This window comes from Amblyraja radiata, chromosome 23 (assembly GCF_010909765.2).
Source record: "Amblyraja radiata isolate CabotCenter1 chromosome 23, sAmbRad1.1.pri, whole genome shotgun sequence".
Taxonomy (NCBI): domain Eukaryota; kingdom Metazoa; phylum Chordata; class Chondrichthyes; order Rajiformes; family Rajidae; genus Amblyraja; species Amblyraja radiata.
In genome coordinates, this window is record NC_045978.1 from 6,582,676 (window position 1) to 6,609,772 (window position 27,097).

General features: G+C 42.8%; 1 protein-coding gene and 1 long non-coding RNA gene across 2 annotated transcripts in view; one reads left to right on the forward strand and one right to left on the reverse strand.

The window, feature by feature from the left end:
- LOC116986188 (NSFL1 cofactor p47-like) overlaps positions 1-21,832 on the reverse strand; it is a 31,313-nt gene extending 9,481 nt beyond the window's left edge. Inside the window, exons 1-7 of the mRNA XM_033041464.1 lie at positions 21,670-21,832; positions 14,340-14,434; positions 9,265-9,336; positions 6,460-6,625; positions 5,003-5,095; positions 3,095-3,204; positions 1,766-1,903 (exon numbers count right to left, since the gene is read on the reverse strand). Of these exons, the coding sequence (XP_032897355.1) occupies positions 1,766-1,903; positions 3,095-3,204; positions 5,003-5,095; positions 6,460-6,625; positions 9,265-9,336; positions 14,340-14,434; positions 21,670-21,774 (779 nt within the window). The 5' untranslated portion in view covers positions 21,775-21,832. The remainder of the gene's footprint in view (positions 1-1,765; positions 1,904-3,094; positions 3,205-5,002; positions 5,096-6,459; positions 6,626-9,264; positions 9,337-14,339; positions 14,435-21,669) is intronic.
- Positions 612-26,757, forward strand: LOC116986189. Its single transcript, XR_004415434.1, has 3 exons — positions 612-645; positions 18,998-19,001; positions 26,640-26,757. It is a non-coding gene; the product is annotated as an uncharacterized LOC116986189 (long non-coding RNA).
- The last annotated feature ends 340 nt before the right edge of the window (positions 26,758-27,097 follow it).

Here is a 27,097-nt window from a genome sequence, read left to right on the forward strand (position 1 = left end):
TAACATTAGCAAATTTGTAGATGACACAAAGCTGGGTGGCAATGTGAACTGTGAGGATGCTATGAGAATGCAGGGTGACTTGGACAGGTTGGGTGAGTGGGCAGATGCATGGTAAATGCAGTTTAACGTGGATAAATGTGAGGTTATCCATTTTGGTAACAAAAACAGGAAGACAGATTATCTAAATGGCGTCAAGTTGGGAAAAGGGGAAATACAATGGGATCTGGGGGTCCTTGTTCATCAGTCAATGAAAGTAAGCATGCAGGTACAGCAGGCAGTGAAGAAGGCGAATGGTATGTTGGCCTTCATAACAAGAGGAGTTGAGTATAGGAGCAAAGAGGTCCTTCTGCAGCTGTATAGGGTCCTAGTGAGACCACACCTGGAGTATTGTGTGCGGTTTTGGTCCCCTAATTTGAGGAAGGACATTCTTGCTATTGAGGGAGTGCAGCCTAGGTTGACAAGGTTAATTCCCAGGATGGCGGGACTGTCATATGCTGAGAGATTGGAGCGGCTGGGCTTGGAAACTCTGGAGTTTAGAAGGATGAGAGGGAATCTTATTGAAACATATAAGATTATTAAGGGTTTGGACACACTAGAGACAAGAAACATGCTCCCGGTGTTGGGGTAGTCCAGAACCAGGGGCCAGTTTAAGAATAAGGAGTAAGCCATTTAGAATGGAGACAAGGAAACACTTTTTCACACAGAGAGTTGTGAGTCTGTGGAATTCTCTGCCTCAGAGGGTGGAGGAGGCCGGTTCTCTGGATACTTTCAAGAGAGAGCTAGATAGGGCTCTTAAAGATAGCAGTCAGGGGATATGGAGAGAAGGCAGGAATGGGGAACTGATTGTGGATGATCAGCCGTGATCACATTGAATGGCGGTGCTGACTCAAAGGGCCGAATGGCCTACTCCTGCACCTATTGTCTATTCTCTATAACTCAGCGGGTCAGGCAGCTTCTCTGGAAAAAAAGAATGGGTAACTTTTCGGGTCGGAACCTCTCTTCAGTCTGAAGAAAGGTTCTGTCCCAAAATGCCACTCATCCTTTTTCTCCAGAGATGCTTGCTGACCCACTGAGCTGCTCCAGTATCTTGTGTCTTTCCTCAGAAGCTATATGAGAACTGCAATATGCTAGAGATCAGATTAGCGGGGCCTACAACTTGACAATTCCTAAACAGAAGAAAACAGGAGGATTTGGGAAGATGGAAATGGTATACCTGACTACAGGAGTGGAGTTGAGTACTGCTTTAAAAAGGTCGAAGTGGATAGATTAATTATAGGCCAACTAGTTTGACTATTTGGGGGGGGGGGGGGAATTATTGGATACATTTCTAAGGGATAGTGGACTTTTAGATGAGAAAAGATTAATCATAGGGTGGGGAAATAAAGAACTCGAGGACATTGATTCAAGGCGAGGGGAAAGATTTAATCAGAACTTGGGAGGAGAAAGAATTTCTTTTGTCATATTTGAGATTTACCCCAAATGCATTGGTGCAATTCGTAAAGCTGACCAGTGTTGTCCAAGCACTTTAGTTCCATGTAATTCTCTATAACTTGCTGCCGATTTATCAACCAGGAGACAGCTACAGCATCAACTTACTCCATTTCTCGAAGTAAGGAGAAAGTTACACTAAAATACAACATTATTCTGCAGTAGACTTTCTGCAGAGACATGCTGTGGCAATTTATGCTGTCTTTAACATTTAATCTCCCTAAAAGTGTTTAAATTATTGACTTTGTAAGAAACGTGAGCAATTTATCGCCATTACCTCCCCAACTTTTGACCTTCGCCTCCAAATGCCTTAAATGTTGCCTTTGACTTCACAAAGTCTTGGTCGCGATGGTCCTCCATGTCCAAGTTCACCTGCCCACCTCGAGCCAATCTCCGCAGCTCCAGCGGAATCTCACTGCCAGAGGCAAAAGAAAGAGATACTCACTCCAATAGATTTAAATGTGGACCTACCTAAACATTTTACCTTTCCTTTTACTCGATGTTCCATGCAAAGTAATAATAAATAATAGCACGGTTACTTGCAGTGGTAATAAAACAAATGAAACACCATTTATTGTCGTTTCTGTTATTTACAGATACTTTGAACTTCTTTGCTCAAACTTAGGGTGGCACGGTGGCGCAGCGGTAGGGTTGCTGTCGTACAGTGCCAGAGACCCAGGTTCAATCCTGACCAAAGATGCTGTTTATTTCAATGGAATTTGTACGTTCTCCCAGTAACTGCATGGGATTTCTCCGGCTGCTCCGGTTTCCTCCCACACTCCAAAGATGTGCAGGTTTGTAGGTTAATTGGCTTCTGTAAATTGCTCCTAATGTGTAGGATAGAACCAATGCATGGGTGAATGCTGGTCGGCGTGGACTCAGGGCCTGCTTCAACACTGTACCTCTAAACTTAGATTACATCAAAATCCGAGAGCCGCTGTCAGCTACTTCATAGTTTATACCAAAATCCTAAAACTGTTCACAGTTATTTAATGCATCCACTGCTTGCAGCCTATTTTTAGTTAATAGTTACTTCCACTTCCAATGGCCAATTCAAAGAATCAGATTATGAGATAACTCTGCTGTGCATTAATTCATGCCTCCAGTGGCAACATGATGAACTACTAACAATGAGTTCAGTCTCAAGGATGTCCACCAGGTGTCACATTTTTGCAAGTTACATCCAACTAGCAAACCAAAAGCAAGTTAAATATTTCCATGTTTTAACCGTTAGTCAGCTTTAAAAGAAATTAGCTGCTGCATTCATAATTTATCTACAACCAATTATCTCAGACGAGTTGGATACACAAGAAAGTGAAGATGCTGGAATCTTGAGCAAAAGAAAGTGCTGGAGGAACTCAGCAAGTCAGGCAGCATCTGTGGAGGGAATAGACAAGATGATATTTCAGGTCAGGATGCTGTCAAACATCACATATTTCAATGTCCATACCCTACCTGACATATGCTAACTGACCTGCCGAGTATTTTTCCAGCACTTTGTGCTTTTATCTCAGAGAAGTTACTTTGCACAAGGACAAACATTAAGGCAGAAAATAAAATCCTAACATACACATACGTAACCAAACACAAGCAAAAAGCCACTTACCCTCGCCTAATAGCTTCTAAAAACTGAGCATTTGTCGGGTCAGTATAATTTCTCTGCTCACCATTATCAACACTGAAACCACTTTTCCAAAGCTTCAGTATAACATGAACCTGTTAAATAAAATGCAAAAATATACAGAATTTGACAAAATATATATTTTTAGATAATGTACAATCCAAATCGTTGATGGTCTCTATGGAAAAAACCCAATCCCTTCTGTAAACACCGGAAATTTGTACCATGTAAACTGTCTAATTATAGCTGATCTACCTCAAAACTTACCAGCAATAATGTTGGCAATTTAAGAACGCAAGAATGTTTAATATAATGCTCAGAAAGTGCAAGTATTTGGAAACATACCACTTAATCTTCTACTTTGAGGAATAACATTTTCACTAAACGAATGAAATATAACTATCTCCAGGTTCTTAATATTTGAACTTGCTTCAGAGTATTTTAATAGTTATTTTAAGTTACTTATTGATCAGAATCAACTAATTTCTCTCCTCCTGTTTACAAGCACACATTAGCCTTGTAGTTATAGCAACCCAGAGTTCATGGGATCAAAGTTAAGCCCATGATTAAACCAAGTGGTTTATTCCTTCAGGGAAGGCCTGCTACTGCTATCTGGTTAGGTGTCCACGTGACTCAAAGGCAAACTATGTACTTCACTAGAAATGGCTTCAGGTGAAAAGGGGTGGGGAATAAATCTTGAGTCTCTCCTCCCCACCTCCCTAATAGGTGGAAAAAACATGCTGATTCTCAAGCCTGAAATATAGAATCACAGACATACAGCATGAATACTGTTCACCAGCCCAACTTGCCCACATCGACCAACATGTCCCATCTTCACTAGGCCCACCTGCCTGCGCTTGGTGCATATCTCCCTAAACCTATCCTATCCATGTAACTGTTTAAATGTTTCTTAAACATTGCGATAGTATCTGGGTTTTTTCTTTCTTTTACTCCCAGAGGAGGTGGTTGAGGCAAGTTCTAATTAAAGCAGGCTGGGAGTTGATCAGGGTCATGTTATGTCATTAAAATTACAATAGATTAAAATATATACAATTGCACTAAAAAAATTCCTAAGGGAAGACATTAGGAAAATTGTTAGCAAGACTGGCAACAACTAGAGAGCCATCTTGAACTACTATCTACCTCGTTGGGAGACCCTCAGACTATCTTTGATTGGACTTTACTGGCTTTATAGTGCACTAAACGTTATTCACTACATTCCCTTTATCATGCATCTGTACACTGCAGATGGTTCGATTGTAATCATATATTGTCTTACCGCTGACTGGATAGCACGCAACAAAAGCTTTTCACTGTACTTCGGTACACGTGACAATAAACTAAACTAAACTAAAGGAACTTTTCAGTTTCTCCTCAAGTTGCAAAGGGAATTTTAACAAGTGAACAAAGATGCATTGTTCTTTATCACTCCACATCACCATCTATATCTCGTTTCCCTTATTCCTAACCAGTCTGAAGGGTCTCGAACTGAAACTTCACCCATTCCTTCTCTCCAGAGATGCTGCCTGTCCTGCTGAGTTACTCCAGCTTTTTGTGTCTATCTTCGGATTAAACCAGCATCTGCAGTTCCTTCTCAAACAACTAAATACAAATGAACTGATGTCTAAATACAAATGTCTGAAGAAGGGTTTCGGCCCGAAACGTTGCCTATTTCCTTCGCTCCATAGATGCTGCTGCACCCGCTGAGTTTCTCCAGCTTTTTTGTGTAACTAAATACAAATGATAGGTTTCAGTTTCTCCATTGTTACTATGTAGCTTATTCCTGACATTTTATACCAAACTAATGAACCATACTTCCATTGCACTTTTGTCACTATCAAACAGAAACTTGGGTTATACTGAGGACATTATACATCTTCTCTTAAGACTTACATCTTGTGCCGCATCTGATCTCCGCTCCCCCGTTACATATGAAGACTGCTCCCCCTCGGTCGCTCCCAAACGGTAACCACCACCACCGAACGGCTTTTGGAAACACAGAAGTTAAGTTGCACAGCTTGGCAATTAAAAAAATGAGTTTTTTAATTCAAGGCAGATCCAGCTCGTTAACTTTCTAAATTACGGAGATAACATCAGGAGCAGCAAAGCTGAAACTGAAACTGAAAGCAAACACATTGATACCAGGGTGCAGCTGCAGGAAATCCAGTGAGCCAACAGTGAAAGAAAAAACATGTAGTGTGGCACTGATCACTCTCCGTTAACATTATGAAGTGAGGTTCTACATCTGGTCTCAGCGGCGTTACACTGACAGGGGTTCCAGAACAGATTGAACCGCCTATGGAGTGAGTGCTTAAGGATAAAGTCTGACTGCAATATCCAGCAAGAATTTTGGTGCAAAGGCAACCCTTGCCTGAAAATAAAAGATAAAAATAGATACACTTGTGAACAGTTTGAATCTCCATATTGAAGAAATGACAACAAAAAAAGATTCAATAGAATGATACCAATCCAGATATCAATAAAAATATTTTTTTTCCAGAACGGCAAAGGCGGAGCAGAGATTTGATAGATAGATTTTTACCGAAATTATGAAGGGGTTTGAAAGGGTAAATTTGGGGCATTTCCATGTCAATAAAATCAGGACAAATACAAGTCAGTCATTAATGAATCGATTGGGGATGTTTTAGAGAAAATCTTTTATTCCGAGTGGTGAAAAATCACTGTCTTTAGGGGAATTTACAAGCAGCGATGGGATACATTAGTGTTGAATGGAAAACAAAGGGTTGAGTTTTGTATGTAGCACAAACATCAACATGGACCCACACAGACACCACCCAAGGTCAAGTTCAGGTTCCTGGTGCTGTGATGCAGCAGCTCTACCAGCTGCACCACTGTGCCACCATAAACAGTGGGCATTCATTTGTTGGGCTTTTCCCAACCTCTGCAGCATTCAGAGTCCAATTTGTTTTTCTTGTATGTATCCTGTTCTGCACTAAACTTCAGAGGTATTATGAACATTTTTAAAACATAATTCCTGAAATTTGTTTTAAAAATGTAACTGCAAAATAATAAAGCACTTTTACCTCTACAATTATAACTGGAAGAAAAACTGCTAAAGTTAAGAACCCCAATACCAAGGAACGGGGCACTGATTGTGGATGATCATCCATGATCATATTGAATGGCGGTGCTGGCTCGAAGGGCCCAATGGCTTACTCCTGCACATAGTTTCTGTTTCTAAGACTTCACTATTGGAAGGTATCAGTCCAGTTCAGGAATGTAATTGATCATAGCTATAAAAATTAGCATTTGATATGAGATTGGTACACTTACTACATTAAGTGCCTTACTAATCACAAGCCTGTAAATCACTCTGATATCGTGCACACCTTAGATTTACTGGATTCTCCAGGACCTCTGCCAGCTCGTTCAACAGCAACTGCACCATGTTCCTTTGCTCCTTTGAAAAGGTCTTCTACAACTTCATTAGGATTTTTCTTTTTTGGAGGACCGACAATTTGTTGCCCACTTCTTTCAGAGCCACCGGCATAAAACCTTAGAAATATAATCATTCATTGCATACTGATAACATAGAAAATCAAATTGTTGTGTGTTCTAACGATATAATTGCTACTCATTAATGATTTCCCTCATAGGATTCGTCTATGCCTTAACAGCCACAAATATTCAGCGGGTGCCAAATATTTAGTTGTTGTTTTAGTTTTAGATATACGATGTGGAAACAGGCCGTTCGGTCCACCGAGTCCATGCCAACCAGTGATCCTCGTACACTGGTTCGATCCTACAGGCTTACAGAAGCCAATTAATCTGCAAACCTGCGCATCTTTGGAATGTGGGAGGAAACCGGAGCAGCCAAAGAAAACCCACGCAGTCACAGGGAGAACGTGCAAACTCCGTACAGACAGCACCCTTAGTCAGGATTGAACCCAGGTCTCTGGTGCCGTAAGTCAGCAACGCTGCCGCTGCACCACCTCTATCGGCATTAAAGAATGTGCAGGATTCGACAATTAATATTTCCCAGTGCAGCTAAATGCCAACATTCTTATGATCCTTCATTAAGCACCATTAATTCATGAAAAAATAAATAAAATGTCTCATAACAGCACTTAAAACGAGGACATGTATAATGCTGTTGCAAAAGAGTGTTTGTTTCCAATTCCTAACATTCCAATGCATGCGTGTTATAACATTTAAAAAACCCAACCTGACCTCCACACATTGAGCTAAAAACATGCAGCCCATACAATACAGAATGCATTCGAGAAAATAATAATTTTAGCGACTGCAAAGGAAAATTCCAGAAAAGCAAATTATATATTACTTGCTATCTTCATCAAAGGATTGTTTATTGTTCACTAGAAATTGCTTTAGGTGAATAGGAGGGGATAACAAATCCAGTGTCTCTCTCTCTCTCCATACCTCCCACACACCCTCAGAGTATATGAAAATACCTGCTGATTCTGAAGCCGAGTGAACTAAAGCAGTCTGGAAATCTGTTCAGGGTTATCTATTGTCATTGAAATGTATAGCATTGCACTGTAAAAATCAATATTTTATTAGGACATTAGGGAAGATACTTTGCAGTTTATCCTATGTTTAAGAAAGAACTGCAGATGCTGGAAAAATCAAAGGTAGACAAAAATGCTGGAGAAAATCAGCGGATGAGGCAGCATCTATGAAGAAGTCTGAAGCAGGGTCTCGATCCGAAACGTCACCTATTCCTTCGCTCCATAGATGCTGTCTCACCCGCTGAGTTTCTCCAGCATTTCTGTCTACTTTCAGTATATCCTAAGGTTGCAAAGTGAATTTATGATTCACAAGTAGACGAAGGTTAGAAAATACAAATCATAGGTTTCCAATTTCTCCATGCACTTTATTGTTACTGCATAGCCTATACCAAAAAAATGTTAGGCCGAAAAATAATGAATTAACCATGCTTCCATTACAGTTTTGGCACCATCAAGAAGAAACATGGGTTAAATTTAAGACAATATGCACCTTGTCATAATACTGTTTATTTTTAAAAGGGTTGGGGTTTGGCTCAAAATATATTCATCTGCGTCTTTTAATACCTGTTCGGTTAAGGCCCACAAAAGTATTTTTTTTAACAAGTGGTTTTCTCCTCATGTTGCTTGCAAATGAAATTATTGATGTGCATACAATCAAATTAAGCAGGAGTCATTTTCAGTTCTCCTCCATGTCAGCCTTGGTTTGCATTAGAGGGCATGCACTCAGTACCAGTGCAGCAGTCACTGCTCCCCTGCTGCCACCTCAATTGCCGATTCATTACGTTTGCAGACGCAAGCTAACATCGATTTTAAACTAGCATCTTCTCACATTTCAGAAGAGCACAGCTCCCAACCTCACTGAATTTTAAGTTAAAAACCCCTTCAGGTTAAACTTTTAAAGATGCATTATTCCATTCATATTTGCTAATCAGGTTGAGCACACTATGAGTGGTGAAAGTTAATAGTGACTATCTCGCAAAATACGAAGGGAATCCAACAGGAGACTGCCAGACCGCACATGTACGAAGGAACTGTAGATGCCGGTTTACTCCAAAGATAGACAGAAAATGCTGGGGTAACTCAGTGGATCAGGCAGCATCTCCGGAGAAAAGGAATAGGTGATGTTTTGGGTCAAGACCCTTCTTCAGGCTGAGTCAGGGGAGAGGGGGAAACGAGAGATATGAAAAGGTACAAAGAAACAAATGAATGAAAGGTATGCAAAAAGACAAATCAAAGCCAGCAACGGTCTAATATGTAGTTAAAACATAATCAGACACTTGTCAGAGAATGTGTTGACTACCTTTGGACTCACTGCAGAAATCATAAAATAATAGAGGCACAAATCCATGTTGACACTTCAGTAGTGCTTTCTAATTAGTCCCAGGCCCGGTAATATTTTCATCTCAGGTATCTATTCAATTACGCTGTCTGTATACAAGACATAACATGAAAACGTATATTCCAGAGAAAATTGGAAAGGAAAATCAGAACAACCTGGTGGTATTCAGCAGACCAAACAGCATCACTTCCCACAGGCATCCTATATGATTAGCGAGTATATCCAACACTTCCTTTTATTAGATATGACAACATCGGTTTCAAAAGCAGGATTTTCATGTGCATCAGAGAACGTCAGAATATGTTGCGAAATAAAGTTTTACAGACCTTTGGCCTTCATCATCATCGTCATCTTTCTCTTCATTCCACAAATCTCTGAACGAGGTTACTCGGACGTCACTGAAATTATAAGAGACCCTTTGCATCAGTTACATAAATTAAATTGCTTCTGATTATCTGCATTTAATTTTATCAAATAAATGGCTTAAATCACGTACACACCCGCCTTTCAGTGAGCAATATCCAGCACTCCTGACCTCCATCATTTCAGTCCCCAAGAAAAATAGAGTGACCTGTCTCAACAACTACAGCCCCAATGACAACCACCCAGAATCTCCAACGTCAATGAAGTGCATTGAAAGATTGGTAATGGGCCAATCTTACACACACAATGGGTTCCGGGTTCCGATCCTGACCTCACGTACTGTCAGCATGGAGTTTGCATGTTCTCCCTGTGAATACTTCAGGGTGCTCCAGTGTCCTCCCGCAACCCAAAGACATGCGGGTTTGTAGGTAAATTGGCCTCTGTAAAATTGTCCTAGTGTGCAGGGAGTGGATGGGAAAGTGGGACAACATAGAACTAGTTCAACTCTGCAAGGTGATGGTCAGCATGGATTTGGTGGGCTAAATGGCCTGTTTTCCTGCTGTATTTCCAAACTAATCTAAACTATCTGGATCCCCAACAATTCATATACAAGAAAAAAAGGTCTACGGAGAACGCCTTCCCTAATGCACATTCTGTCCTGGATAACATTTGCAATAAGAACAGCCATGTCAAGATGCTATTAACTAACTGCAGCTCAACCTTCAACCATAATTGTAAACAAGCTCTGGACCTTGACCTTGAGGCCTCCATCTGCAACTGGCTTCTGGACTTCACTGCAATTATAAGTTAGTTAGAATTGGTCAGTTAGAATTGGTCATAACATTTCCTCCACTCTGACCCTCAAAACCCTTGGAATTTGCACTCAATAACAACATTTAGAAGACACTTAAATGCGGGCAAATGAGACAAGCTTAGATGGAGCATCTTGATCAGCATGAATGAGATGGGCCGAAGGGCCTGTTTCCATGTTGTATAATTGAATTGAATTGAATTGAATTTCCTTTATTGTCATTCAGACCTTTCAGTCTGAACAAAATTTCGTGCCTGCAGTCACACATACAATAATAGACAACAGAACAGACAGTAAACACAAATTAACATCCACCACAGTGAGTCCACCAAGCACCTCCTCACTGTGATGGAGGCAAAAATATAATATAATTCCATTTTGCACCATTCTATGATCTTGAACTCATTGTTGTATTAATCATTACCGCATGTATATTGTTTACTCGATGAGCATCATGCGAGCAAGGAATTTCATTACTCCCTGGTGTATGCAACAATAAACTAATCCTCTGAGGATATGAAGTTAACTAATGCACGGATGGCAACCATATAATATACCAGTGAATGATGTGATGATACACTTATAACAGCGACACACAGGAAAAAAAAAAATATTAAAATCAGATTTTATTTATTTTATTCAGTAGCAAAATAAGTAGGCTCTTATAAAGCAGTAATGAAATATTAGAGGTGAATATAAAAATGCTACTAGTACTACTCTGACCCGATTCACAATGGGCGCATATATATTGTAAACTGCTTACTGCTCTTAAATGAGTTCAATCCAGTATAAATATAATCTACCGCAGATCAACACACATTTCTCTTCCTTGTAGCTCTTTTGCAGCTGGACTATTAAATCAATGGGCTTAAATCACATCTGGCTGGATTAAATGGGGTTTATTTTTGAAGTGGCTGAAAATTTGTTCCATATTCCCACAAGCTTTCAGTCAGCCTAGTAGCTGACAATTCTCTAGTGATTAAAATGTTTTTTTAAACAAATCAAAGTACATCATACCATAGCTCACGAAGCTTTGTGGGTTATAGCGCGATGTACTTTGATTTAAAGAGGACATTTGAAACGAGACACATCAAAGTTCTTTCTGGATGGAACAGCAAACTAATCTGGAAGGTGTAAAGGTGACGACCGCTGCAGAAAGTAAAGTTAAGGTAGAATGAAAGTCAAAACCAAACTAGATATCATTATAAAAGGAAATATAAAAGCAATCGAACAAGGATTAGTGCTGGGACCACTGTTGTTTGACATTTATATGAACAATTTTACTGTGAATGCAGGTGGCATAGTTAGCAAGTTTGGAAATGGCACTATAATTGATGGTTAAGTTCATAAGTCATCAGAGCAGAATTAGGCCATTCGGCCCATCGAATCTACCCGCCATTCAATCCTGGCTGATCTATCTTTCTCTTGAGTTTAGTTTAGAGATACAGCGTGGTAACAGGCCCTTCGGCCCACAACGCCCAAGCTGACCAATAATCGCCCGTACACGAGTTCTATCATACCTTCTAGGGACAATTTATAGATGCCAATTGATCTACAAACCTGCACATCTTTGGAATGTGGGAAGAAACCAGAGCACCCAGAGAAAAACCACAGTCACAGGGAGAACGTGCAAACTTCGTACAAACAGCACCGTGGTCAGGATCGAAACTGGGTCTCTGGCGCTATAAGGCAGCATCTCTACCACTGCACCACTCTCTCAATCCTGTTCTACTGCCTTCTCCAAGTAACCTCTGACACCTTACTAATGAAGAACCTGACAATCTCCGCTTTAAAAATACCCAATAGCTTGGTCGCTACTGCCATCTGTTGTCATTAATTCCACAGATTTGCCACCCTCTGGCTAAATAAATTCCTAATCTCCTTTCTAAAGGTATATAATGGACAGTGACAAAGGTTATCCAAGATTCCAGCAGGAGCTAAGAATAACAAACAGAGTTTAATTTGGACAAATATGAGGTGTTGCATTTTGATAACACAAATCAGGCCAAGGTTTACACAGTAATGGTAGGACCCTGGGCAGTGTTGTAGAACAGGAAGACCTGGAGGGTGCAGGTACATTGTTGCATGAAAATGAGGACACAGCTAGAAAGGGGAAGGAAGGTTTTTGGCATGCTCGTCTCCATCGGTCAGGGAACCGAGAAAAGGAATTGGGGCATTGTGTTACAAATGTACAATATACTAGTATCACCACATTTGGAGCACTGTGTACAGTTCTGATTGCCCTGCTATAAGGATGTTATTAAACTACAAAAAGGTAATAAAAACAATTTACTAGGATGTTAACGAGTCTGGAAGGTTTGAGTCACGAGGAACGATAGGCTGGGAACTTTTTTCCCTGGAGCATAAGAGGCTGAGGCGGCCTTGGAGGGGTTTATAAAATCATGAGGGGCATAGATAAAACGAATAGACCCAGCCTTTTCCCCAGTTTAGAGGAGTCCAAATCTAGAGGGCATAGGGTTAAGGTGAGAGGGGAAAGATTTGAAAAGGGACCCGAGGGGAAAGTTTTTCACAGAGAGCGATGCGTGTGTGGAACTAGCTGCCAGAGGAAGCAGTAGAGGCAAGTAAAATTATGACATTTAAAAGACACTTGTACAGGTACATCGATGGGAACAGTTTGTGAGATATAGAGCAGGAGCAGGCAAGTGGGGCCAGCTCAGTAAGGCAACTTGCTGCAATGGAAGAGCCCTATGACTATAATTATTGTCCTCATTATTCCCCTGCACTCCCACTCTGTTACAATGGCTAAATCAGAGAATTCTTCACATCCTGTGTACTTCATCCATGGAGTCACGAAGAACTGTTTTAAGGCAGATAACCAACTAAATTACGATTAGCTTTCGTATTCCTAATGATGGGAGAACCAACACATAGATTTGATACTGCACGTGTTGATGTAAATTCTGGTGTCAAATTGTGTTGTTCAGCCTCAATAATACAATTAAAATCACAAAGCTGCCCATAACATGGTTTGTAGGCAATAACGAATTGAGACGGTTTTAAACATTTCCCTGTTAATTTATTGCTGTAGATTACATGTTCAGATGGCAAAAAAGCAACTGATTAATGTTTCATGTTGATTTTAACTTTGCTAATGGGTGTGGGAAGAGAATAGTTTTAAATATTTGATGTTCCGGTGGAAGCAAGGTTCATAAGATATAGAAATAAACATTTTCAAATCATAGCCATTTTCATTATAGATAGGCATCATTTGTAATACCAGCGAGCAAAAGGATTAAACATGTTATGTGGCCACTACAAATTTCCTATGTTCAGCCACCACACAGAAACAAGAATATTGGATTTAATCTTTCAGTACTCATTGAGTATCAAAACCCCCCAGAAATAATGGCAGTTATAAGAAATATAGGACAGAGGGATCCTGAAGTGCACATCCACAAATCTCTGAAGATCACAGGACAAAAAGATAAAAGATTGTTAAGAAGGTATACAGCTAATTGCCTTCATTGATTGAGGCACAGAATACAAAAGCAAATGGGGCATGATGAATTAGACTAGAGCTCAAACACCACGTACAATTCTGGGCACGTCTCACGAAGAATATTTCAGCTCAAGAGAGGCTGCAGAGATTTGAAGATGTGCCCAGACTGGAAAATTGTAGTTACATGGAGGGATTCTCGAGTCCAAGGTTCTTTTCTTTAGGATTTTTTAAAAAAGACTGAGGGGAAGATTTGATTGAGATACACAAGTAGCAAAGATAGAGAAAAATAAATGTTCTCTTAATCAATGAAGTCAATAATTAAAATGCATAGATTGTGTATAATAATAATAAATTTATTTTTACTTTTTATTTTATTTATTTATTTATATATCAGTGGAATGATTGCAGCAGAGTTGGGGAAACCATTAATTCACTCCATGAGCCATGAGAATCTAGACTTTGCTACGAGAAAGGGTATCAGAAACAGAAAACGCGATCACCATTAAAAAGTATGTGGTGAACACAGCGGAGCTATGGGAGAAGAGCAGGAAATTGGGATGAAGACAAAGGGTATTTTGATCAGCATAGATACTTTGGACAAAATGATCTCCTATATCAACGTCCATGATTCCACAAACCTATTTAAAAAGCAGATACAGTGGCATATCAATACCTCAATAAGCATCAATGGTTAAAGAGAAGATAGAAGAGAATAATGTGCGAGTGATGGAATAAAGAATGACATGAGAAGACGATAATACTCTCACCTTGGCACAGTTCTGGAACTGGTGCTGGATTCAGGCTGAGGAAGGGTTATAACATCATCATCACCACCTTCTTCAAAAAAGCTGCCTAGAGCCAGCTGCAAACAAGGAGAAGCACAGAAGTGGATTATCTTTCTTGGAGCATCAATTTAACTTATTGCAATTGGGTTTTTTGTTAAATCACCAGTTTTACTTTAAATCTGGCATCAGAGCATCCATGTGTAGTAAAGAACTGCAGATGCTGGTTTAATGCAGATGACGTGTCTACAATCAGAGCATCCATGATTCCTTGGATCAAACAGCCCAATATTACGAGGCCAGCATTGCACAAAGGCAAAGTGATGAGAAAATCCTGCACAGTTGAAACCTTGTCCAAAGTCCAGCAACTATAAATCAGTAGTACATTAGCAATTAAAGCCAAAAATCATTGTATCAAGAATGAGCCCATCCATGCCATCAAACCAATAACAGCAATTTGAAGTCCTTGGTACTAAGATACAGCCATGCAAATTCTCCTCACCACACATACACTTTTCTTAAAATTTAAAAGAGACAACTTTTAAGAATTTGCTACCACCACCCTTTCTGCCAGTGATTTTCACATCATAACTATACCGTGGGTGAAAATGTTTTATCCTGTGTTATCTTTTCCTTCTTTTGCCAATTACCTTAATTTTGACCAAATGATCTTAATCTTTCACCAGTGACATAATGTTGTTGTAGTTTAGTTGAGAGATGCGCCATGTAAAACAGGCCCTTTAGCCCACTGAGTCAGCGCCCACAAACGATCACCCCTACGCTAGTTCTATCCTATACACTAGGGATCATTTACAGAAGCCAATTAACCCACAAAGCTGCATGTCATTGGAATGTGGGAGGAAAATCGGAGAAAACCTGGAAAAAAACTATGCAGTCAAAGGGAGAATGTAAAACTCCGTACAGACAGCACCCATAGCGAGGATCGAAAATGTGTTTCTGGCGCTGTAACGCCGCAACTCTACGGCTGCGCCACTGTGCCGTCCAAATATACTTCATCCAGGCCCTTCATGAACCTCAGCAGGTCAAATTACCCCTCAACGTATAGTATCTTTGGTGAAGGGCAGCACGGTGGCGCAGTGGTAGAGTTGCTCCCTTACAGCGCCAGAGACCCAGGTTCGATCCTGATTACGGGTGTTGTCTGTACAGAGCTTGTACGTTCTCCCCGCGACTTGCCTGGGTTTGCTCCGAGATCTTTGGTTTCCTCCTACACTCCAAAGACATACAGTTTTATACGTAAATTGGCTAGGTATAAATGTAAATTATCACTAGTGCGTGTGTACGGTAGCGTCAATGTACGGGGGTCGCTGGTCGTTGCGGACTCGGTGGGCTGAAGGGCCGGTTTCCGCGCTGTATCTCTAAACTAAATGACCTGTCCCACTTACGCGACTTTTCAGCAAACTGTCTGCGACCTTCAAAGTCGGGGGCACTCGCCTGAAAAACCGCGAGCGGGAGAGAAGGGGTAAGAAGGAGTGGAGACTCTTTTAAAAAGCCAGACAACTTTTAATAAGCCAGAGATACACAGCTGTGAAGTTTAGCGGGCATTTAACATTACCGGTCGGTTTTCCTTGGTCCTGAAAACTCGTGCTTACGTTTTTTTTCCCCCCAATGAGCCAATTAAAATGCCCGGTCAGCAAAGGAGATTACCTACGGCTACCTGAACTACCTACAACGACATGGCGACCCCACTAACACTGCACTACGAGTTCAAAAGTATCGATTTTCTCCATGCTGACCAATTTTTAACTCACAGAATATTTTTCAGCTGTTGAAAATTTTTCCTCGACCAAACTGAGTAACCACTTTGCGGGAACTCCTCTCGACCATGAAGGAGACATACCAGAGACCACCTACGACCATGCTGCGAGCTTGTGGCGAGTGCAGACTCCCCTAAACTCGCCAATAAGGTCGCCATAGTGGGACAGGCCCTTAAACAACCCGAGTCTTTCCAGCATGTCCAAGCAATGATAGTCCCTTTCCATGAGGTCATGTTAATAATTCCTTTATAAACTGTTCACAATCATAGGTGCCTAGAATTAAGCACAGTATTCAGCACAGCCGAACCTTTGTTTCATAGAGGATACCTCCACATTATTGCTTTTGTTTCTTTATATATAAAGTCCAAGATACTAATCATAGCCCAACAATTGGAAAAGAGATCAGCAGAAATCACCATGTGGCTTATCACACTCCAAAATGTTCTCTTACACAGAAAATATGCATTACCTATACTAAATAAGACAATTTTCAAATAAGAATTATGTTGTGAAGACTAAGTGACTTTCAAGATATAATGATTCATCCTTTAAAGTCAGCATGCACTAAACCAGATGCTCATTGAATCAAAGTGCTATGTATGCAAGACAGCTAACTTCAGCTTATAATGGTCGCAAAGGGATGCTACAATTGTTTGTATTTTGTCGTACACCAGCAAAAAGAAAGCTTGTCTATGGTTTCTGTTGCTAATTTTTGTCCAGTGACCTTCGTTGGAAGCTGTGATACTGAGTCAAAGTAAAGGACAGCTCACCTATGATACCGACTACATTCAAACACCCTGGACTAACAGGAACAGCTCGTTGATCGAGGTACCAGAAGGCAGCTGATGCCATGGGGTTAAATCCCAAAGTGTACATGGGTCAGTGTGACTCAGCAATGGAAGAGTCATTACCAGAAGAGAACAGGATGGAGCTTCGATTAATGTGGCCCAACTTTGCTTTTAACGAAATGACAAGGAACTGCAGATGTAGGTTTATACCAAAGAAAAACACAAAATGCTGGAGTAACTCAGCGGGTCAGGCAGCATCGGAGGAGAAAATGGATAGGTGACGTCTTGGGTCAAGACCCTTCTTCAGACCCTTCTGAAGAAGGAACCCAACCCAGAACATCACCTCTCCATTTTCTCCAGAGATGCTCCCTGACCCGCTGAGCTACTCCAGCATATTTTGTCTATCTTCGCTTTTCATGAGTTTCCTGACAAACAGTCTAAAACTTTTCTGTAAAACTCTGTTCCAGTTCCAGTCATAGTGAGGGCAGCGTTTCTTTACCAGAAATTTTATGAATTGCATAAATTTACAGAAAAGAGTGTAATTTAAAAATATGGGCATTTCTGCAACCGTATTTCTGCAAAATAGTCATGGTTTACATCGCACATTTCTTTCAGCTACAGCTTCGTTTTACGTTCTTTTGAGCTTTCTCACCATTTTCAGTTTTTCTCTTCAAAAATGTTATTTAGATTAATCGTCAATACTTTTTCTTGTTTAGAGATACAAGGAATTTTTGGAAAGGGAGGAAATCATAGAAACTACGGCAAATAAGGAAACAATTTACAATTTAAACTGTCAATTCTATTTTTATTTACTTGCTTGTAAAATGTTGCCTTTTCAAATATTTATCAATTTCTCCTGTGGCTTCTTAGAATTCATAAATTAATGAAAAGCATGCCATATACTAATAACCAATTAAAATATCTTGAAAATTTCCCCTTTATTCTGCAGTTTCCAAGTTCAAACCCTTTATTGTAGAACGCTTTCAACTTTTAAACATTGTAAATTTTGAAAAACGATGTGACATCCCTTGTTAATTTTTGCCCCATGAAGTATTCAAATATTGCTTTCTCCTCATTTGTACCTTAGTACTTTCATTGTTATCCTGACCTGGAATTAAAATTGCATTCATTCATGAATGTGGATGATCAGCCATGATCGCATTGAATGGCGGTGTTGGCTCGAAGGGCCGAATGGCCTACTCCCGCAACTATTGTCTATTAGCATTGGGTCAAAACGCATCCAAACTCTTTTAACCAACAACACATTGGGAACGACTTCACCACACAGAGTGCAGCAATTCAAGGAGATGCTGCCTGTCCCGCTAAGTTACTCCAGCTTTTTGTGTCCAACTTCAAGGTATTACTCATTTTGGTATCCCCTTGTGAGGGCAATTAGAGATTGGTTTACAATTTCAACCCATGTTCCAACAGATTTTTGGCGTTCGGGGAATCTTCCTTTGGTTCAGCAGCACAGTTCGGTCAGGATAAATATTTTCAATGCGCACTCACAACCATTGACCAGAGGACGGCCGCGCCATTTTATAAATTTGGGATCCAGCAGTTGGGAATTAAATGGGTTTTGGCCTAAAGAGCTGAGGATGAACCTTTCAAATTTTTGATCAGTTTGAGTTTAGTTTATTGTCATGGGCGCCGAGGTACAGTGAAAAGCTAACCAGTAATCAGTTTGTATTTTACAATAGTTACATCAAACCTAATTTTCGCAACAAAATTAAAGGAGATGTGCGGGGCAAGTTGGGTTTTTTGAACACACACTCAGAGGCAGGCGAGTGTGTTGGACGTACTGCCAGGGGTGGTGGTTGAGCCAGATACTGTATTGGCATTTAAGAGACTTTTGGACAGGTAAATGGATTTGCAGGGAATGGATTATGCACAGGAAGATAGGAGTTGGTCTGGCATCATGTTCAGCACAGACATTGTGGGCTGAAGGGCCTGTTCTTGTACTGTACTGTTCTATATTCTATTACAATTGCTTGCATATGATAATATGCAATACACTATGATGTTCTAATCATCCATCCAATGCCATCTAAGTGATCAACAACACAATTAGTCTTTACAGCAGTGTTTTTTTTAGTTTGCAAAGGTGATTCCTGCTTGAAGTTCTGTATGGTGTGCCCTTGCCGACCAAAGCACCCCCCTCAGGCTGATATGTCCCTTTACTGGGATGTAATGATGAGGCTCTATAAGGGGTTGGTGAGGTCGCATTTGGAATATTGTGAGCAATTTTGGACAACATATGTGAGGAAGGATGTGCTAGCTCTGGAGAGGGTCCAGAGGAGGTGCACAGAATGCACGCTTGTTGGCACTGGGCCTGTACTCACTGGAGTTTAGAAGAATCAGAGGGGGACCTCATTGAAATATACAGAATAGTGAAAGGCTTGGATAGAGTGGATGTGGAGAGAATGTTTCCACTAGTGGGAGAGTCTATGACCAGAGGTCATAGCCTCAGAATTAAAGGATGTTCTTTTAGGAAGGAGATGAGGAGAAGTTCTTTTGTCAGAGGGCGATGAATCTGTGGAATTCTTTGCCACAGAAGGCTGTGGAGGCCAAGTCAGTGGATATTTTTACAGCAGAGATAGATAGATTCTTGATTAGTGCAGGTGTCAGAGGTTATGGGGTGAAGACAGGAGATCGGGGTTAGGAGGGAGAAATAGATCAGCCATGATTGAATGGAGCAGTAGACTTGATGGCCCGAATGGCCTCATTCTACTCCTGTCACATGATCTTATTAAACTACATACACAGCCACAGCAGTTGTTTCAGAGATTTCACAGAATAATCTTGGTAATTCAACCCTGTAACAATCAGAACAAGTGAACAGGGTGGAACTCCTCTCTTGGGGAAAGATAAATCAAGAGATGACTTCAAGAACATGATAGTATTTGGCCGAGATAATCGTCCCATCTACACGAAACTGGAAATAGGGGGCAATAAATAGAGCAAGAATAAAGTGTGTAATTGGAAAAACGTAGCAAAATATGCAATTTACATAAAATTATTCCCCCTCTCCCCCCACACAACTTGCAACAGAACTCGGCAATTGAGACTGGCATCAGACTTTATTGGGAAACTACATAGAAATAAATAATGCTGCGAGCTGCAAGGCAAAAGAAGCAGCTCTTGTGGGATACAAATACCAGCAGCATCTCTGGAGTTATGGAATAGGAGACGTTTCGGCATGGAACTCTTCTTCAGACTGATTGGGGGGGGGGGGGGGGGGGGAAGTAAATTAAAGGCGAGAAATCACAGCAGATGCTGGAATATTGAGGGCGGTGGAGGCAGGTTCTCTGGATGCTTTCAAGAGAGAGTTAGATAGGGCTCTTAAAAATAGCGGAGTCAGGGGATATGGGGATAAGGCAGGAACGGGGTACTGATTGGGGATGATCACCCATGATCACATTGAATGGTGGTGCTGGCTTGAAGGGCCGAATGGATTGCTCCTGCACCTATTGTCTAACTCAGCAAGTCAGGCAGCATCTGCGGAGGGAAATGGACAGGTGATGCTTTGGGTTGGGGCTCTTCTTCAGACTGAAGACCTCAAATGTTCCCTGTCCATTTCCTCTCCACAGATGCTGTCTGGCCCGCTGGATTCCCCCAGCACTTTGTGTTTTACTGAAGATTCCGGCCTCTGCTGGAATTTCCTGCTTCCAGTTTCACTTCCCACCACCTCTATCTGTCAGTCTGAAGTGTTCCAACCCAAGCACATCATCTATTCCTTTTCTCCAGAGATGCTGCCTTACCTGCTGGGTTCCTGCAGCATTTTGTGTTGGAGTTTGAAGGGGGGTTTGATGGTCACTTGGCAAAGGGTGGGGGTGAGGGGTGGGTGTGGGGGTGAGGGGTGGGTGTGTGGGGTGGGGGTGAGGGGAGGGGTGTGTGGGGTGAAGTTGGGGGTGAGGGGTGTGGGTGAGGGGTGTGGGGGGGTGGGTGTGTGGGGTGGGGGTGAGGGTGAGGTTGGGGGTGTGGGTGAGGTTGGGGGTGAGGGGTGGGGGGGGGTGTGTGTGGGGTGGGTGTGGGGGGTGGGGGGTGCGGAGGGGTGTGGAGGAGAGGGGTGGCGGGTCTGTCGGTGGGTGTAGGTCGAGGGTGGGGGGTTGGGTGTGGTGGAGGTGAGGGGTGGGTGTGAGGGATGTGTGGGGGGAAGGGTGAGGGAGGGGTGTGGGGGTGTGGGTGTGTGGGGAGCGTGGATGGGGAGGGGTGAGGTTGGGGTATGTGAGGGGCTGGGGGTGAGGGTGAGGTTGGGGGATGAGGGGTTGTGAGGTGAGGGGGGGGGTGGGGTGTGGGGGGTGAGGGTGGGGTGGGGGGGGGTGGAGGGAGGTGGTGGGTGTGTGGGGGATGGGGGTGAGGGGGGTAGGAGGTGTGAGGGTGAAGGCTGGTGTGTGTGTGGGGGTGTGGGGGGGGGGTGTGGGTGCAGGGGTGTGTGGGGGGTGGGGTGTGTGGGGGGGGTGGGGGTGTGGGGGTGTGAGGGGTGTGGGTTGAGGGTGTGGGTGTGTGGGTGGGTGGGGGTGGGGGGTGTGCGGGGGGTGGGTGGGGGGAGGGTGAGGGGGGGTGTGTGGGGGGAAGGTGAGGGTTGGGGCGGCTACACCCGGCCCCTCAGTCACACTGAAAGCTGAGCCGAGCGGCCGCGACCCGGCGCCATTTAACGGTGCGCTCCCTGTCCCTGGGCCTGAGGCCGGGACCCGGCCCCATCCTCCCCGCCCTCTCCCTCCCCCTCCATCCCCCCCGCCGCCTCCTCACCTCCAGGTCCCAGTCGGCGGACTCTAGGTAGAAGCGGGCCCGCTCCTCCTCGGCGCCCGTCACCGTCACGAACTCGCGGATGGCTTCCTGCTCGGGCAGCGCCATGTCCCTGTGGCGGCGGCGCGGCGGTGCGCTTCCCCCTCCCTCCCCGGCTCCTGCAGCTCCCCACAAAGGTTCCGTCACAGACAAACATTCCCTCCTCCAACTCCTCCCTTAAGAGTCAAGAGTGTTTCACTTTCATGTGTCCCAGATAGGACAATGACATTCTTGTTTGCTGCAGCACAACAGAATATGTAAACATAGTACATAACTGGAGAAAAACAGTTCAGTGTGTACATATACACATGCACACATTTTCAATAAATAAACAAATATAGTGCAATAGCAATAATAGTCTGTTGTAGTCATGTTTAATAGCCTGATGACTGTGGATATTCCTGTTCCTGTAGGGAAGAAGCTGTTCCTGAACCTGGACGTTACAGTTTTCTGGCTCCTGTACCTTCTTCCTGATGGGGGTAGTGAGATGAGTGTGGCCATTAGGTGTGGGTCTTTGATGATGTTGGCTGCCAGCATCTGCAGTTCCTTCCCACACATATATCCTGAGATGAATTGTGTACGCGGTAGGCAAACTTCTAAAGCTCCACATGTTTTGAGGCCCCTGATGTCACAATCTACAGGGCATAAACGTTAAGAGTCAAGTCATATGTTCTGAAACGGTACAATGAAATTCTTGCAGTAATTTTACTTAACTTACATAGCTTTACCTTGATGAGAGGGTCATAAGGTGATAAGGAATAGGAGTAGAATTAGGCCATTCGGCCCACTAAGTCTACTCCGTCATTCAATCGTGGCTGATCTATCTCTTCCTCCGAACCCCATTCTCCTGCCTTCTCCCCATAACCATGAAGCAGAGAAGAGTAACAAAGTCATTGAGTGCATTGAACATTGGTGAACCTATGAATCTGAAAACTCACAATTTGTACTTGAAGTGACAGGATTCATGTTCAGACTTGAGCATGTAGGAATAAAATGTTGTGCATGTGGATTGTTAATTACCTTCAACTTGTAACACTTAAAAGGTTAAATGATGTGAGCCAGCAGCTTGGACTATATCAAACTATATCTGAAATGTTGGCGTTCGTGGTGAATTTTGAAAACCTTTAAAATCTTATGTGGAATGGATGGAGAGGTCATAGCCTCAGAATTAAAGGACGTTCCTTTAGGAAGGAGATGAGAAAGAATTTCTTCAGTCAGTGGGTGGTGAATCTGTGGAATTCATTGCCACATACGGCTGTGGAGGCCAAGTCAATGGATATTTGTAAGGCAGAGATAGATTCCTGATTAGTATGGGTATCGGGTTATGAAGAGAAGGCCAGAGAATGAGGTAAAGAGGGAAAGACAGATCAGCCATGATTGAATGGCAGAATAGACTTGATGGGCTGAATGACCTAATTCTGATCCTATCACTTATGAAGTTATGAGATATTCGTAAGGGAAAACAGAATTGTTGAAATTGAGTTTGTTTGCCCAAATGTTGTCCTTGCTCACAACCAAGCAACGCATGACAGAGTTAGGCCACTTCAGCATGTGTCAGAATAATATGTGTTCATTCAATTAGATTATAGACAGATGTGGGTATCACTTCAATGCAGCACATTATGAGGGTCTATGAGATACAGCATGGAAACAGATCCTTCGGCCCACCGCCCATCGATCTCCCATTCACACTGGTTCCACGTTATCCTACTTTCAGATCCATTCCCAACAAGAGGGGCCATTTCTGTTTTTACTGAGGCCAATTGACCTATAAAAGCACACCCTCATGATAAAATGAAGAAAGGTGACAAGACAAAACTAAAGACGTGGATTTGATGACACACAAGCATTCTCTTCATCCAATGTAGAAACAAGGAACTGCAGATGCTGATTTACCCCCCAAAAAATCGACTCAAAGTGCTGGAGTAACTCAGCGGATCAGGCAGCGGCCCAGGAGAACGTGGATAGGTGACGATTCGGGTTCAGGACCATGCGGAAGGACCCCGACCTGAAACGTCAACTATCCATGCTCTCCAAAGATGCTGCCTGACCCGCTGAGTTACTCCACCACTACTGTATGTGTCTTTTTTCTCTCTTCATCTAATCTAGGTAGAGGCAAAAGCAAAAACATTGTACGTACACGTAAATGATAGAAATCTAAAACACAGGTAGACCACTGATTTTCCGGCACCCTTGGTTCCAGAGCCTTGCCGGATTATCAATTTTGCCGGACCAACAGTCATGTCATGATAATTCAACAATACAACTCCGACCCACTAATTATACCTCTCCCATGTCTCTAAAGCACCATAGACTGCTAGAAAGCAGAGGGTGGCACGGTGGCGCAGTGGTAGAGTTGCTGCCTTACAGCGGCAGAGCCCCAGGACCCGGGTTCGATCCCGACTATGTGTGGGTACTGTCTGTACGGAGTTTGTACGTTCCCCTCGTGACCTGTGTGGGTTTTCTCCGAGATCTTCCACCACTCCAAAGACGTACAGGTTTGTAGGTTAATTGGCTCTGTGTAAATGTAAGTGGTCCCTATTGTGTGTGGGATGGTGTTAGTGTGCGGGGGTCGCTGGTCAGTGCGGACGCGGTGGGCCGGAGGGCCTGTTTCCTCGCAGTGTCTCTGAAGTGAAACTAAACTAAACTAAAACTAAACTCAAATAAGGAATTCACATTTTATCAAAGAAGTACACACTGAACTCTTTCAGGACGGAGGCACACGACCCAAAAGAATGTGCTCCACACTCAACATGCTCATCACTTTGGCTGGATTAAAGGATGTCTCGGACAATCAGTTGCATGGTGGACCTGTTAAAAGTGAAAAAGTACTGGGGAGAGGTCTTCGAGTTCAGGAGGTGAACCTCTCATTATGGGATAGTTTAGAAGAATGAGGGGGGACCTCATTGAAACATACAGATAATTGAAAGGCTTGGATAGACTGCATGTGGAGAGGATGTTTCCAATAGTGGAAGAATCTAGAACTAGAGGTCATAGCCTCAGAATTAAAGGACGTTCGTTTAGGAAGGAGATTAGGAGAAATGTCTTCAGTCAGCAGAGGATGGTGAATCTGTGGAATTCTTTGCCACGGATGGCTGTAGAGGCCAAGTCTGGATATTTTTAAGGCCTCTTTTTTAAGGAGATAGATTCTTGATTAGTACGGGTGTAAGAGGTTATGGGGAGAAAGCAGGAGAATGGGGTGAGGGGGGAGAGATAGATCAGTCATGATTGAATGGCGGAGTCGACTTGATGGGCCAAATTGCCGAAACCTATTTCTTATGACCTTATGACATCCAGTCCCTGACCTACCCTTGTAGCCCCAGAATGAATGTGGTCGGCCCTGTGAAGTTTCTGATCTATGAAAGCACCCCTTCCCCACCTCATCAGTGAATGATGCAGATGCATGATCTTCATCCATAACTGGAAACAGAGTGGTGAGGGGTGAGACAGTGTATGTGGGAAGCAGCAGAATGGAGGTCTGCAATAGGGTGGGGCCCAGGAGTGATTTAATGGTGAAACTGAGTCAACGGGCATCAAGAAAAACAATCTCATTGATGAAGTCATACCTGGTACAAAAGTAAATCATTTTTGTGTTTGAACATCTCAGCCTGAGGGTATAACTGCAGGACTTTGTCGAATTAATATCTCAGGCTGAATTAGTAACAATGATTAGTAGGCGAGGCACGGTGACACAGCGGTAGAGTTGCTGCCTTCCAGCACAAGATGATCCCCGGTTCAATCGTGACCACGGGTGTTGGCTGTACGGAGTTTGCATGTTTCCCTGTGACCTGCGTGGGTTTTGACTGGGTGCTCCGGTCAATTGGCCTCTCGAAGTTGGCCCTAGTGTGTAAGGAGTGGCCGAGAAAGGGGATAGAAACATAGAAACATAGAAAATAGGTGCAGGAGTAGGCCATTCGGCCCTTCGTGCCTGCACCGCCATTCAATATGATCATGGCTGATCATCCAACTCGGTATCCTGTACCTGCCTTCTCTCCATACCCCCTGATCCCTTTAGCCACAATGGCCACATCTAACTCCCTCTTAAATATAGCCAATGAGCTGGCCTCAACTACCTTCTGTGGCAGAGAATTCCAGAGATTCACCACTCTCTGTGTGAAAAATGTTTTCCTCATCTCGGTCCTAAAAGATATCCCCCTTATCCTTAAACTGTGACCCCTTGTTCTGGACTTCCCCAACATCGGGAACAATCTTCCTGCATCTAGCCTGTCCAACCCCTTAAGAATTTTGTAAGTTTCTATAAGATCCCCCCCTCAATCTTCTAAATTCTAGCGAGTACAAGCCGAGTCTATCCAGTCTTTCTTCATATGAAAGTCCAGACATCTCAGGAATCAGTCTGGTGAACCTTCTCTGCACTCCCTCTATGGCAAGAACGTCCTTCCTCAGATTAGGAGACCAAAACTGTACGCAATACTCCAGGTGTGGTCTCACCAAGACCCTGTACAACTGCAGTAGAACCTCCCTGCTCCTATACTCAGATCCTTTTGCTATGAATAACATGGATCGAGTGTGAACGAGGTGATCGATAGTTGGAGGTACACAAAAATGCTGGAGAAACTCAGCAGATGCAGCAGCATCTATGGAGCGAAGGAAATAGGCAACGTTTCGGCCCGAAACGATGCCCATTTCCTTCGCTGCATAGTTGGCGTGCACTCAGTGGGCCAAAGGGCCTGTTGGCAAGCTGGATCTTTTAATCAGAAACATTAGATAGGTACTAATACTTTTCTAAACAGGATTCAATCAGCGTGTCAGCCCAAGTATAATATGTGAACGTTTTTATCCATAAAACAAATATGGTGGCGTGTTCAGCCTCACGTTTCGTCTGGAGCGTGTAGTGGGAAGGGTGAGAGTAATGATTTTGCTGAGGCTAGATTAGCTGTATAGAATCTAGTTAAGAATTAGCTGTATAGAATTAGTTAAGAATAAAGGGTCAGCCACTTAGGACTGAGATGAAGAAAAATGTTTTCACCCAGAGAGTTGTGAATCTGTGGAATTCTCTGCCACAGAAGGCAGTGGAGGCCAATTCACTGGATATTTTCATGAGAAAGTTAGATTTAGCTCTTTGGTCTAACGGAATCTGGAGATATGGGCAGAAAGCAGGAACTTGGAACTGATTGTGGATGATCAGCCATGATCATATTGAATGGCGGTGCTGGCTCGAAGGGCCGAATAGCCTACTCCTGCACCTATTGTCTATGTTTCTATGGATGTACTAAACAAAAAGCAGTCTGTGTGCCAAATGACATACTACTTATTTGCAGCTGTATATATTAAATGAAAGCCAGTCTAGTGAGCTGAATGACATCCTGGTTATTTCCAGAGCTCAGTGCTGTGAGCTAATTCAAACGGAAATGTGAAGACTGTAACACTGTGA